General features: G+C 54.5%; 1 protein-coding gene across 3 annotated transcripts in view; it reads right to left on the reverse strand.

Moving 5' to 3' along the window:
* The window catches only part of susd4 (sushi domain containing 4), a 223,200-nt gene that overhangs the window by 11,653 nt on the left and 196,214 nt on the right, over nucleotides 1–15,333 (reverse strand). For all 3 annotated transcript variants that reach the window (XM_038798984.1, XM_038798982.1, XM_038798983.1), the window contains one exon: nucleotides 12,939–13,333. In XM_038798984.1, coding sequence (XP_038654912.1) covers nucleotides 12,939–13,333 — 395 coding nt within the window. The remainder of the gene's footprint in view (nucleotides 1–12,938; nucleotides 13,334–15,333) is intronic.

Consider the following 15,333-nt stretch of genomic DNA (forward strand, 5'->3'; position numbering starts at 1 on the left):
CAAGTCCGGTGGTAGTAGCGGTTCTGAGAATCCGGGGGCAATGGAGGAGATATAAGAGAGTGGAGGGAGCATCGGTTTGGACCCCGATTTATAATAATCATCGGTTTGTGCCGGGTAGGCTGGATGGTGGGTTCCGGAGTTGGCAAAGGGCAGGAATTAGGAGGATGGGGGATCTAGTTTTGACGGGAGCTTCTCCAGTTTGAAAGCCTTGGAGGATAAATTTGAATTGCCAGCAGGGAGTGGGTTTAGGTATCTGCAGGTGCGAGACTTCCTGAGAAAACAGGTGCCGGCCTTTCTGCTGCTGCCACTGTGGTGATATACATCACTGTAAATACACAAAGGGTTAATATAAATACACTACACCTAGCTAGACACTAGAGGGAGCACCAGCGACATCATGACACACAGATATTCAACCAATAGGTCAGTAAGATAGGAAACAACCAATGGGCAGTCAAGACACACCCAGAGGTGACACTACCACAAGGGGGCTACCCATATAAAAGGACACAGCACACATGCTCAGTCTCTTTCTAGTGGAGACACTTAGTGAGTACAGACAGGGTTGATTTGAAACACATCACACCCACCACGTGGATTGTAGCAGACTGGTTAGGTAGTCTGAGTAGCTATAGCAGGATTAACAGGAGAGTCGAATTCAAGTAGGAGAATTGTTAATAGTTTAATAAATGTGTGAAAGCTATCTCCAAGTCTGAACCTTCCTTTGTCAGAGTGTTCATCAAAGAAGCAGCTTATGCTACGCCAAGAGCATAACAAAACATGGTCCCAAGGAGTGACTGTTTAAATCCATACAGTTACAACTCAGCAAACAGTGACAACCAGCAACAACACCCAGGCAAGATGATCGAGGTTCCAGTTCCACAGCGGCTCAGGTGCCACGGCAATCTCAGTGCAAACTGGCGGGCATTCAGGCAAAGGTTTGAGAGCTTCCTGGTAGCAGCAGACCTACAAGACGTGGCCAATGCTGAAAAGACAGAGCTTCTGCTCACAATTGCGAGTGCAAATGCAGAACAAATCTTCAAAAACTTCAAGTACTCCAGAGGGCAAGAAAAGAGAGACTTCTGGACAGTCCTGGGCAAATTCGAACAATACTGCGAGGAAAACCCAAAAAAGCCCAACAGAAAACGGTAAAAGAGGCGCCAATACTAACCATGAGGCCAAGGGAGGCAAGCAACAAATGCCAATTTTGATTGGTGGCCATCTTGGTAAAGGTGCCGCACATGCGCAGTTGAGAGAAGGGCAGTAAAGGAACAGCGATCTGCGCATGCGCAATCACTTCCGACGCTCTATGTCACAAACTTTGTGACGTCAGAGTGCTGCACCATGCCCACTTAAAGGGGAAATGTCCCAAAACAAGAAAAACATTTTTTAAAGCCTCAAAACAAGATTCTTTCACCTGAATCGACCAGTAGCTGAAAGTAACCTGTGCAGAACCTTGCACCAAGCAGTTAGCACCGCCATAGACGATGATATGGTCCTTGGAGACTATGACTCAGACCTTGATTTCTTCTTTGGACATCGCGAGCCCAATGCCAGCTCCGACACAAAAAGTAATGATATGGTCCTAGAAAACTACGACAGAGACGAAGATTTCATCATTGGACGTGGCGACCCCAGTACCAAATCCGAACCACAACTAGAGGTGTTGTACATTGAAGACCCCGACGACGAGCTCTTCGCATCGGGGAATCCTCAGCCCAGAATATATGACATCCCGACTCGTGAGTGCAGGATTATGCTGCGGCCCAACGCCAAGAGACAGAGAGCGGCCTGCTGCCACACAGAGAGCGGCCTGCTGCCACACAGAGAGCGGCCTGCTGCCACACAGAGACCGGCCTGCTGCCACACAGAGAGCGGCCTGCTGCCACACAGAGAGCGGCCTGCTGCCACACAGAGAGCGGCCTGCTGCCACACAGAGAGCGGCCTGCTGCCACACAGAGAGCGGCCTGCTGCCACACAGAGAGCGGCCTGCTGCCACACAGAGAGCGGCCTGCTGCCACACAGAGAGCGGCCTGCTGCCTCACAGACAGCGGCCTGCTGCCACACAGAGAGCGGCCTGCTGCCACACAGAGAGCGGCCTGCTGCCACACAGAGAGCGGCCTGCTGCCACACAGAGAGCGGCCTGCTGCCACACAGACAGCGGCCAGCAGCCACACAGAGAGAGGCCTGCTGCCACACAGAGAGCGGCCTGCTGCCACACAGAGAGCGGCCAGCTGCCACACAGAGAGCGGCCTGCTGCCACACAGAGAGCGGCCTGCTGCCACACAGAGAGCGGCCTGCTGCCACACAGAGAGCGGCCTGCTGCCACACAGAGAGTGGCCTGCTGCCACACAGAGAGCGGCCTGCTGCCACACAGAGAGAGGCCTGCTGCCACACAGAGAGCGGCCTGCTGCCACACAGAAAGTGGCCTGCTGCCACACAGAGAGCGGCCTGCTGCCACACAGAGAGCGGCCTGCTGCCACACAGAGAGCGGCCTGCTGCCACACAGACAGCGGCCTGCTGCCACACAGAGACTGGCCTGCTGCCACACAGAGAGCGGCCTGCTGCCACACAGAGAGCTGCTGCCACACAGAGAGCGGCCTGCTGCCACACAGAGAGCGGCCTGCTGCCACACAGACAGCGGCCTGCTGCCTCACAGAGAGCGGCCTGCTGCCACACAGAGAGTGGCCTGCTGCCACACAGAGAGCGGCCTGCTGCCACACAGAGAGCGGCCTGCTGCCACACAGAGAGCGGCCTGCTGCCACACAGACAGCGGCCTGCTGCTACACAGAGAGCTGCTGCCACACAGAGAGCGGCCTGCTGCCACAAAGAGAGCGGCCTGCTGCCACACAGAGAGCTGCTGCCAGACAGAGAGCGGCCTGCTGCTACACAGAGAGCTGCTGCCACACAGAGAGCGGCCTGCTGCCACACAGAGAGCGGCCTGCTGCCACACAGAGAGCGGCCTGCTGCCACACAGAGAGCGGCCTGCTGCCACACAGAGAGCGGCCTGCTGCCACACAGAGAGCGGCCTGCTGCCACACAGAGAGCGGCCTGCTGCCACACAGAGAGCGGCCTGCTGCCACACAGAGAGCGGCCTGCTGCCCCACAGAGAGCGGCCTGCTGCCACACAGAGAGCGGCCTGCTGCCACACAGAGAGCGGCCTGCTGCCACACAGACAGCGGCCTGCTGCCACACAGAGAGCGACCTGCTGCCACACAGAGAGCGGCCTGCTGCCACACAGAGAGCGGCCTGCTGCCACACAGAGAGCGGCCTGCTGCCACACAGGGAGCGGCCTGCTGCCACACAGAGAGCGGCCTGCTGCCACACAGAGAGCGGCCTGCTGCCACACAGAGAGCGGCCTGCTGCCACACAGAGAGCGGCCTGCTGCCACACAGAGAGCGGCCTGCTGCCACACAGAGAGCGGCCTGCTGCCTCACAGAGAGCGGCCTGCTGCCACACAGAGAGCGGCCTGCTGCCACACAGAGAGCGGCCTGCTGCCACACAGAGAGCGGCCTGCTGCCACACAGACAGCGGCCTGCTGCCACACAGACAGCGGCCTGCTGCCACACAGAGAGCGGCCTGCTGCCACACAGAGAGCGGCCTGCTGCCACACAGAGAGCGGCCTGCTGCCACACAGAGAGCGGCCTGCTGCCACACAGAGAGCGGCCTGCTGCCACACAGAGAGCGGCCAGCTGCCACACAGAGAGCGGCCTGCTGCCACACAGAGAGCGGCCTGCTGCCACACAGAGAGCGGCCTGCTGCCACACAGAGAGCGGCCTGCTGCCACACAGAGAGCGGCCAGCTGCCACACAGAGAGCGGCCTGCTGCCACACAGAGAGCGGCCTGCTGCCACACAGAGAGCGGCCTGCTGCCACACAGAGAGCGGCCTGCTGCCACACAGAGAGCGGCCTGCTGCCTCACAGAGAGCGGCCTGCTGCCACACAGAGAGCTGCTGCCACACAGGGAGCGGCCTGCTGCTACACAGAGAGCTGCTGCCACACAGAGAGCGGCCTGCTGCCACACAGAGAGCGGCCTGCTGCCACACAGGGAGCGGCCTGCTGCTACACAGAGAGCTGCTGCCTCACAGAGAGCGGCCTGCTGCCACACAGAGAGCTGCTGCCACACAGGGAGCGGCCTGCTGCTACACAGAGAGCTGCTGCCACACAGAGAGCGGCCTGCTGCCACACAGAGAGCGGCCTGCTGCCACACAGAGAGCGGCCTGCTGCCACACAGAGAGCGGCCTGCTGCCACACAGAGAGCGGCCTGCTGCCACACAGAGAGCGGCCTGCTGCCTCACAGAGAGCGGCCTGCTGCCTCACAGAGAGCGGCCTGCTGCCACACAGAGAGCGGCCAGCTGCCACACAGAGAGCGGCCTGCTGCCACACAGAGAGCGGCCTGCTGCCACACAGAGAGCGGCCTGCTGCCACACAGAGAGCGGCCTGCTGCCACACAGAGAGCGGCCTGCTGCCTCACAGAGAGCGGCCTGCTGCCACACAGAGAGCGGCCTGCTGCCACACAGAGAGCGGCCTGCTGCCACACAGAGAGCGGCCTGCTGCCACACAGAGAGTGGCCTGCTGCCACACAGAGAGCGGCCTGCTGCCACACAGAGAGCGGCCAGCTGCCACACAGAGAGCGGCCTGCTGCCACACAGAGAGCGGCCTGCTGCCACACAGAGAGCGGCCGGCTGCCACACAGAGAGCGGCCTGCTGCCACACAGAGAGCGGCCTGCTGCCACACAGAGAGCGGCCTGCTGCCACACAGAGAGCGGCCTGCTGCCACACAGAGAGCGGCCGGCTGCCACACAGAGAGCGGCCTGCTGCCACACAGAGAGCGGCCTGCTGCCACACAGACCGCGGCCTGCTGCCACACAGAGAGCGGCCTGCTGCCACACAGAGAGCGGCCTGCTGCCACACAGACAGCGGCCTGCTGCCACACAGACAGCCACACAGAGAGCGGCCTGCTGCCACACAGAGAGCGGCCTGCTGCCACACAGAGAGCGGCCTGCTGCCACACAGAGAGCGGCCTGCTGCCACACAGAGAGCGGCCTGCTGCCACACAGAGAGCGGCCTGCTGCCACACAGAGAGCGGCCAGCTGCCACACAGAGAGCGGCCTGCTGCCACACAGAGAGCGGCCTGCTGCCACACAGAGAGCGGTCCATGCACCACGAAGGGTCCCAGCCTCCACACAGAGAGCGGGGTCCACGCACCACGAAGGGTCCCAGCCTCCACACAGAGAGCGGCCTGCTGCCACACAGAGAGCGGCCTGCTGCCACACAGAGAGCGGCCTGCTGCCACACAGAGAGCGGCCTGCTGCCACACAGAGAGCGGCCTGCTGCCACACAGAGAGCGGCCTGCTGCCACACAGAGAGTGGGGCCCACGCACCACGAAGGGTCCCAGCCTCCACACAGAGAGTGGGGCCCACGCACCACGAAGGGTCCCAGCCTCCACACAGAGAGTGGGGCCCACGCACCGTGAAGGGTCCCAGCCTCCACACAGAAAGCGATGAAAGACTTCACAGTGAGACAACTGCACATCTCCACACAGAAAGTGACTCCAGTGACACAGCGAGCTCGTGGACAGCCTCCACGATAAAAGCAACGCAAGACTCCAGAGCGCAGTCCTTACATGAACAAGACCATGAAGGTCTAGCAACCTCCTCTGAGCAACCAGCAGCAGACGATGCAAATCTACCACGCTCCAGTGCACAGCAAGCTGACTATGACAGTCTGCCACGCTCCAGTGTACAGCAAGCTGACTATGACAGTCTGCCACGCTCCAGTGTACAGCAAGCTGACTATGACAGTCTGCCCAGCTCCAGTGTACAGCAAGCTGACTATGACAGTCTGCCCAGCTCCAGTGTACAGCAAGCTGACTATGACAGTCTGCCAGCTCCAGTGTACAGCAAGCTGACTATGACAGTCTGCCCAGCTCCAGTGTACAGCAAGCTGACTATGACAGTCTGCCCAGCTCCAGTGTACAGCAAGCTGACTATGACAGTCTGCCCAGCTCCAGTGTACAGCAAGCTGACTATGACAGTCTGCCACGCTCCAGTGTACAGCAAGCTGACTATGACAGTCTGCCCAGCTCCAGTGTACAGCAAGCTGACTATGACAGTCTGCCCAGCTCCAGTGTACAGCAAGCTGACTATGACAGTCTGCCACGCTCCAGTGTACAGCAAGCTGACTATGACAGTCTGCCACGCTCCAGTGTACAGCAAGCTGACTATGACAGTCTGCCCAGCTCCAGTGTACAGCAAGCTGACTATGACAGTCTGCCCAGCTCCAGTGTACAGCAAGCTGACTATGACAGTCTGCCCAGCTCCAGTGTACAGCAAGCTGACTATGGCAGTCTGCCACGCTCCAGTGTACAGCAAGCTGACTATGACAGTCTGCCCAGCTCCAGTGTACAGCAAGCTGACTATGACAGTCTGCCACGCTCCAGTGTACAGCAAGCTGACTATGACAGTCTGCCACGCTCCAGTGTACAGCAAGCTGACTATGACAGTCTGCCCAGCTCCAGTGTACAGCAAGCTGACTATGACAGTCTGCCCAGCTCCAGTGTACAGCAAGCTGACTATGACAGTCTGCCACGCTCCAGTGTACAGCAAGCTGACTATGACAGTCTGCCCAGCTCCAGTGTACAGCAAGCTGACTATGACAGTCTGCCAGGCTCCAGTGTACAGCAAGCTGACTATGACAGTCTGCCCAGCTCCAGTGTACAGCAAGCTGACTATGACAGTCTGCCACGCTCCAGTGTACAGCAAGCTGACTATGACAGTCTGCCACGCTCCAGTGTACAGCAAGCTGACTATGACAGTCTGCCCAGCTCCAGTGTACAGCAAGCTGACTATGACAGTCTGCCCAGCTCCAGTGTACAGCAAGCTGACTATGACAGTCTGCCCAGCTCCAGTGTACAGCAAGCTGACTATGACAGTCTGCCACGCTCCAGTGTACAGCAAGCTGACTATGACAGTCTGCCACGCTCCAGTGTACAGCAAGCTGACTATGACAGTCTGCCACGCTCCAGTGTACAGCAAGCTGACTATGACAGTCTGCCCAGCTCCAGTGTACAGCAAGCTGACTATGACAGTCTGCCAGCTCCAGTGTACAGCAAGCTGACTATGACAGTCTGCCAGCTCCAGTGTACAGCAAGCTGACTATGACAGTCTGCCACGCTCCAGTGTACAGCAAGCTGACTATGACAGTCTGCCACGCTCCAGTGTACAGCAAGCTGACTATGACAGTCTGCCCAGCTCCAGTGTACAGCAAGCTGACTATGACAGTCTGCCACGCTCCAGTGTACAGCAAGCTGACTATGACAGTCTGCCACGCTCCAGTGTACAGCAAGCTGACTATGACAGTCTGCCCAGCTCCAGTGTACAGCAAGCTGACTATGGCAGTCTGCCCAGCTCCAGTGTACAGCAAGCTGACTATGACAGTCTGCCAGCTCCAGTGTACAGCAAGCTGACTATGACAGTCTGCCCCGCTCCAGTGTACAGCAAGCTGACTATGACAGTCTGCCACGCTCCAGTGTACAGCAAGCTGACTATGACAGTCTGCCACGCTCCAGTGTACAGCAAGCTGACTATGACAGTCTGCCACGCTCCAGTGTACAGCAAGCTGACTATGACAGTCTGCCACGCTCCAGTGTACAGCAAGCTGACTATGACAGTCTGCCCAGCTCCAGTGTACAGCAAGCTGACTATGACAGTCTGCCCAGCTCCAGTGTACAGCAAGCTGACTATGACAGTCTGCCCAGCTCCAGTGTACAGCAAGCTGACTATGACAGTCTGCCACGCTCCAGTGTACAGCAAGCTGACTATGACAGTCTGCCACGCTCCAGTGTACAGCAAGCTGACTATGACAGTCTGCCACGCTCCAGTGTACAGCAAGCTGACTATGACAGTCTGCCACGCTCCAGTGTACAGCAAGCTGACTATGACAGTCTGCCACGCTCCAGTGTACAGCAAGCTGACTATGACAGTCTGCCACGCTCCAGTGTACAGCAAGCTGACTATGACAGTCTGCCCAGCTCCAGTGTACAGCAAGCTGACTATGACAGTCTGCCCAGCTCCAGTGTACAGCAAGCTGACTATGACAGTCTACCCAGCTCAAGTGAAAGCCAAGAAGACACTGAGGCTCTACCCACTGTATGTGCGACAAGTGATGACAGCATCCCACTTCCCATACCAGATGTGCAACATGACAGACCTCAGCTAGTGTGTACAGAGGCACTGGACAATCACAGTGAGACTACTGATGACTCCAGTGACACCACATTACTTCAAACCTCATTCGCTCGAGCCTCTCCACAAGCAAATGCATTCCTGAACTCCAGACGGGGAGCATTAAGAAACCTCAGAAGATGCAAGTGAACCTGAAATGACTCCAAATGAAACCAAAGCTGATTCAGGTGAAGCAGAAAGGGTTCCAGACGGGGAACATCGACAAGCCAAAACTGACTGAGGAGAAATGGACATGACTCCAGACGGGGAGCATCGACAAGCCAAAGCTGATTCAAGTAAGCCGGACATGACTCAGTGACGGCACGCTCAAGGAAACAGCAGATATCACAAAGCACGCTGACACGAGTAACTGTGTGAAGGACTCGTATTATCCACAGAGTGTGGTCCTTGAGCGCAGCAAACACGACAACAATACCAACCAACACAACAACAAAATCAAAGACAATAACAAGAAGCGTACCAAAGACAACAACATCGACAACAAGCACGACAAAAACAACACCAATGGAACTACAACTGGTACGACATGGTACAACTCTGCCCATGAGGGACACTGTTACTGCTCAGCTCAGTACAATGACATACCATGGCAGGACGACATGGATTACATACACCACAAGCCTCGAAAGAAAAAAAAAGAGTCCACATCAGACAACGAAGTGACTTGACCACTTCTTGGTTCAGCAAGCACAAGGACACTGACGGCGTTCACAAGGGAATAACAATGTCACCATTGACACTTCTATACCAGACCATATAAATTCATGAACTATTGGACTCATAACTTTTATTTTGTATTGTCTTATCCTCAAAGTCATCGCAGCTATTATTTGGTCTTGGATACTATTGTATAGTCATCACAGTCATCATAACTTATACATAGCATCACTTATCTACCTAGTTTGTTCAATTTTCTTTAACACTGTACAGAAAATATGTAACACGAATAAAGCGGGATGTGGTGATATGCATCACTGTAAATACACAAGGGGTTAATATAAATACACTGCACCTAGATAAACACTAGAGGGAGCACCAGAGACATCATGACACACAGACATTCAACCAATAGGTCAGTAAGATAGGACACGACCAAGGGGAAGTCGACACACACAGAGGTGACACTATCACAAGGGGGCTACCCATATAAAAGGACACAGCATACATGCTCAGTCTCTTTCCAGTGGAGACACTTAGTGAGTACAGACAGGGTTGATTGAAACACATCACACCCATCACGTGGATTGTAGCAGACTGGTTAGTTAGTCTGAGTAGCTATAGCAGGATTAACAGGAGAGTCGAATCCAAGTAGGAGAATTGTTAACAGTTTAATAAACGTGTTGAAGTTATCTGCAAGTCTGAACCTTCCTTTGTCAGAGTGTACATCAAGGAAGCAGCTTATGCTATGTCAAGTGCACAACAAAACAGCCACCACGGGGTATACAGGACAGACTAGTCTCCAGTACCTGGGTGAGAGAGGCAAAGGTATCAGATATCTCCCAGGAACTTTTGGAATCGGAGGGAACTCCAGTGGAGGAGCTTAAGGGCAAGTGGGAAGTGGAGCTAGAAGGACAGATACAGGTGGGTCTATGGGCGGATGCCCTAAGCAGGGTTAACACATCCTCATCATGCGCCAGGCTCAGCCTGATATAATTTAAGGTAGTCCACTGGGCACACATGACAGTGGCTGGGATGAGCAAGTTTTCTGTGGTTGAGGATAGGTGTGCGAGGTGCGCAGGAAGCCCAGCAAATGTTTTGGGCATGCCCGAAGCTCAGAGGGTTTTGGCAGAGTTTCGCTAAGGCAGCATGGTACTCAAAACATGGGTGGTGCCAAGTCCGGAGGTGGCGAACATTGGAGTGTTGGAAGAGCCGGGAGTGCAGAAAGAGTCCGAATTACTCCTCTGAAGCCTCCGGCTCCCCTCGTTAAAGTGTCAAACCCGGGTCCCACCATCCTGGTTTCCTGCTGGGAATTGGTCATCATCCTCTGTCCAGACCAAGGTCAGTTTCTGTTTCTTTAACAAAAATAGCATAATTCAACAAGAATAGAAAGAAGCAGCCAGATAGGATGCTTTCTATGGTACATCTCTCAGTGTAACCTCACTCACAGTCATGTCATAATGTCAGTCAGAAGCTCATTAATTTCAGCAAATTCCATAGTAGTGGGGTCTTGTGGGAAATACTGGTTAGATAATACTTCAAAAGCATCTGGCCCCATCATAGTGAGGAAAACATTTACTTTATCCCCATTTTTCCCCCATCTCCTATGTTTTGGCATTCAGTTGAATGTGTAACCTTGGTTGATAATTACAAAGTTCCCTTTGTTAGGGTTTAATTCCACCATTGTTCTCAAATATGTCTCCAGTGCCAATTTTCAATTACCCACTGTGCTGGCTCACGGTGTTTCCCTGAATACGGCATGTACACGGTGCTATCTTTCAAACTGCTCCATCTTCCTCAAAATCAACTTTAGAAGCTCCGAAATTGCCAGACAATATTCTTCACTCCTTAATCCCTCAAATGAAATGTAAAAGAAAATTCCATCCCATCCTCATTGTCATCTTTCTATGACACTGTTTTACACTGACGACGGCTAACACATGCCTGACTGGAGGCAGTCATTATTGACTAATGTCATTTATACAATAGACAGCACAGCAGAGAGGGCTCGACACTACGATCACCACACCAGAGAGAGACTCCATCTCCTCAACACACATCAGTTAAACAGCTTGGCTCAGGATCCTGCAGCCTATCTGCATGCTGTTTCCTCCCTGATAATATTCCACTATAGCCATTGTTATGGTAACCCCTCTTCTTCAATCTCTTCATTGCAGTTGCTCATGTGGTACCTTCAGTGGGGACGGTTTAGCTCAGTTGGCTAGACAGCTGCTTCGTGGTGTAGATAAAGGGCAGCAGCGCCGGTTCAGTTCTTGGAGGTTAATCATGAAGGTTCCACCTTCTGAAACTTGTCCCTACCTGAGGTGTGGGTAATCCTCAGATTAAATCAGCACCAGTCAGCTCTCCCTCTCAAAGAGGAAAGCAGCCTATGGTCATCTGGGACTATGGTGACATTACAGGTGCGATTTAATGGAAATGAAGCAGGGTCCTGTGTTGCGCGTTTAGCGGGCTGCTTCCTGGTACCAGCCTCCCCGAACAGGCGCCGGAATGTGGTGACTAGGGGCTTTTCACAGTAACTTCATTGAAGCCTACTTGTGACAATAAGCGATTTTCATTTTTTCATTCATGGTGCTGTCACCTCCGAGAACGATCCCGCTATTAAACGGGATGCTGCTTAATTTCAGGGTCTAGGCCGGGAACGACCCGTCAAGGCCACACTTCATCCCATTTCCCACACTAACAAGCTCCACTCACAAATGCTGAAAGAACCAGTAGAGGAAGAGATTGGGGCACGAATTTTAAATGGCACCCCTTTCTCTAGACCCCCCCCCCAAAATCACCATTAAGAGGGTCCTTGTGCACTCGCCCCGCACCCCACCTCATAAGGGCACGATTCCCAGCACAAACATGATGCAACGTGGGCACTGCCAGTACCACCTGGGCACCCTGGCTTCCCAGGTGGCATTGGGGTTCCAGGGTACTGCCCTGTCTAGTACCCGATCACCCGGGGCCCCCAATCCCCTGGGAGACCCCCTGGGAGACCCCCTGGGAAACCCCCTGGGAGACCCCCTGGGAAACCCCCTGGGAGACCCCCTGGGAGACCCCCCCCCCCCCCCCCCCCCCCCCCGCCTGAAGGGCGGTATGCCTGGCCCACATTGTGGAAACCAGTGTTAAACAGAGCCCGCTGGGGGTCTCCGAAGCCCAGGAGTTAGATCTCCGCACAGCGGGTAACTCTGGCGTGAACATATTCAAATAAGCCCCACTGCACATTTGAATATGCAAATTTGGACCATGCCCATTGTGGGTGGCATCAGGTCACGACATCTCGTCAAAGCGTGACGAGGCCGGTAAATCTCACCCTAGGCCTTTCGTCGCGTGTCCCGAGTTGGGAGTGGAGCCGCCGGTAGGTCGCAGCCTACTGTTTTTTACCTCCAGTGAATGGTATCTTAGTTAAGAGTAAGGATTACTCCAGACACCAGAATGGCTCTGATAGTAACTCCCTCCGCCTGATGAGTTGATGGGAGTGGAAGGGTTGGAGAGGGGGGGGTCAATTAAACTGGAGTGAGGAGCTTGCCAACTACCCGCCTCCCCCTCCCCCCCCCCACTAACAAACTCTATAAACCCCCAAACCAGCTGGACAGACCACCACACCGGTTATCATGGCCAGCTCCCAACCTCCATTCATTTCAGCTTATCCAAAACACTGCTCCCCTATGTCAAATATCAAACCAAGACCCACTCAATCCCTCCGTTGACTTGCCTTTCCATCTCTATAACTTTCTTCACACTTAAAACAACTCCCAAACTCTCCACTTCTATGATATAAATCTCTTGCTGATTGCTTCCCACTCACACTTTGTGCCACCATTGATGGCTAAGTCTCTGGCTGCCTAGGCTCCCCTGAATTCCCCTCCATTAGGAACCCTGTCGCTTGCACACATTGAGTCTAAGCACTAACTGCCCACTTCTCCTGCCCAGCCATTTTCCCTCTACCGTTTGCCATTAAATGCATCAAGCTCCAAGCCTCACGGTTCCTTCTATTCCATGAGGCAGTGCCAGGTACTCAAGACTCACCGTCTGCAATGTTAATACTGGGAGATGTTGACGCTGTGTTCTCTGTCTCTGGACCGTCGATGATTTCTTCTGTGATTGGATGCGTAGCTGCTGTACCAAATGACATTGATGGTGATGAATCTTCCCCTCCCCCGCCCCCCGAGCAGTCCAATTGGCTGGGCCGCTCTGCGGGCGTAGGATTTGCAGCTACAACAGGGTCCGCAGCACGGCCGGGATAGGCTGGAGGGTTCTGGTCATCCGGTTGTGTTGCCTCTTGGCTTTGTCCTTCAGGGGTTGTGACCTCGGGTGCCGAGCCAGTATTTGTCCTGTTACATATAGCCTCGTCATAGGTGGGCAACACCACCGGCACTCCGTCAACCACCACAAAATTCCGGCTAGCTGAAGCGTCTTGATCACTGCCGGAATACAATTCAACAAGGGCTCTTGTTAGAGGAGGTGAATTTGTGAGTACTTACTTATATCTTCTGTGCTTTTGTTACTTCTAGACTCAATCTAGTGCTCAACAAAAACAAAGAACAGGAACAGGCCCTTCAGCCCTCCAAGCCTGTACTGGTCATGATACCAACCTTGGCCAAAACCCTCAGCCCTTCCTTGAGCCGTATCCCTCTTTACCCATCCTATCCATGTGTTTGTCAAGATGCCTTTAGAACACCGTTAATGTATCTGCTTCCACAACCTCCCCTGGCAACGCATTCCAGGCACTCACCGCCCTCATGCACAACCTCCCCTTTTCCACCTGGAAGCAGGAGGTCATCCAGTATCATAATCCACACCGAGTCCCTGACCCCTGACCCCTGACTGCCACTGACTCTCAGTCCGACAACATCTTCATTTTAAAATTACCACACGAGTTCAAGTCCCTCCTCATCTCGGTAACCTCCTCCAGCCCTACGCCACTCCGAGACTTTTGCACTCCTCCAACTCTGCCGTCTTCCATGTCCCCAATTTTAATCACTGCAATTGTTTGTATTTATTCATTAGATGGGCTGAGCATTTATTGCCCTTCCCTAATTGCCCATGAACTGAGTGGCTTGCTGGGCCATTTCAGGGGGCAGTAAAGAGTCAACCCCAATACTGTGGATATGGAGTCACGTGGAGGCCAGGACAGGTAAGGATGGCAGATTTCCTTCTCTAAACGACATGAGAGAATCAGATGGGTTTTTACGACAATCGATAATGGTTTCATTAGACTTTTAATTCCAGATTTTTATTGAATTAAAGTTTCACTATCTGCTATGGTGGGATTTGAACCCATGTTCCCAGAGCATTACCCTGGGTCTCTGGATTACTTGGCAAGTGAAAATGCCACTACACCACCGACCCGCGTGCCTGGTGAGCTGTACATTGCCCTCCCTGAAGATTTCCGCTTGTTTATCTCTTCGGGTTTGTTTACAATGTTCTTTAAAACCTTCCCCTTTGACCATGTTTTTGGTCACCTATATATGGCCATATTGTCATATTTGACCAGACTAAACTCCTGTGAAGCACCTTGGAATGTTTTGCAATGGTAAAGATGATGCACTTACATCAAAAGCTGCAAGAACTCTTATGTGCTGCAATTGGGAGTTTGATGTCCAGGCTGTAGCCCGCTGAACCCTGAGGACAGGATTTATGCGTTGTCGGCAAGATCCCACAGATCTTTCAAAATGGGTGGGTGGGAGGTGGAAGCAGAAGTCCCGCCCACATTTCCAACTGACCCAATTTTTGATGGCAGAGGAAGTAAGCTTGGGTAAGGAATGTTTTAGACATGTCAGAAACGTGAACTCAGCAGGGTCACTTAGTGCAGAGTTAGAACCACCTCCATTGTGACTGTTCCCAAGGCCTTACACTGTTATTTACCCGCTAATGTGGGGCGGCATTCTCCCCTACCTGGCGTGACGGAGGGTGCCGGCGTAGGGGAGTAGCGCCAACCACTCCGGGGTCCGGCCTCCCCAAAGGTGGGGAATTCTCTGGAGCGGTTTGCACCAGAAGACTGGCGCAAGAAACCGGCGCCTCCGGCAGCGGGGCTGGCCGAAAGGCTTTCGCCGGTCAGCGCATGCACGATGTGGGGTTCTCTTTCGCTTCCGCCATGCGGAGGCTGTGGCGGCCGCGGAAGAAAATAGTGCAGCCAGGGCACTGGCCTGGAGTCTGAGTGGGGGCCCCGATCGTGGCCAGGCCACCGTGGGGGCACCCCCCGGGGTCCGATTGCCCCCCGCCCCCCCCCAGGACCCGGGGGCCCGCTCGCGCCGCTGATCCCGCCGTTCCAGAGGTGGTTCAAATCTCGGCGGCGGGAGAGGCCTCCCAGCGGCAGGACTTCGGCCCATCGCGGGCCGGAGAATCACCGCAGGGGCCTCTCCGATCGGAGTGGCGAGATTCCCGCCACCGCCACTTCCCGGGTGGCGGAGAATCTCTGCCA

Source organism: Scyliorhinus canicula, chromosome 6 (assembly GCF_902713615.1).
Source record: "Scyliorhinus canicula chromosome 6, sScyCan1.1, whole genome shotgun sequence".
In the NCBI taxonomy this organism is placed as follows: Eukaryota; Metazoa; Chordata; class Chondrichthyes; order Carcharhiniformes; family Scyliorhinidae; genus Scyliorhinus; species Scyliorhinus canicula.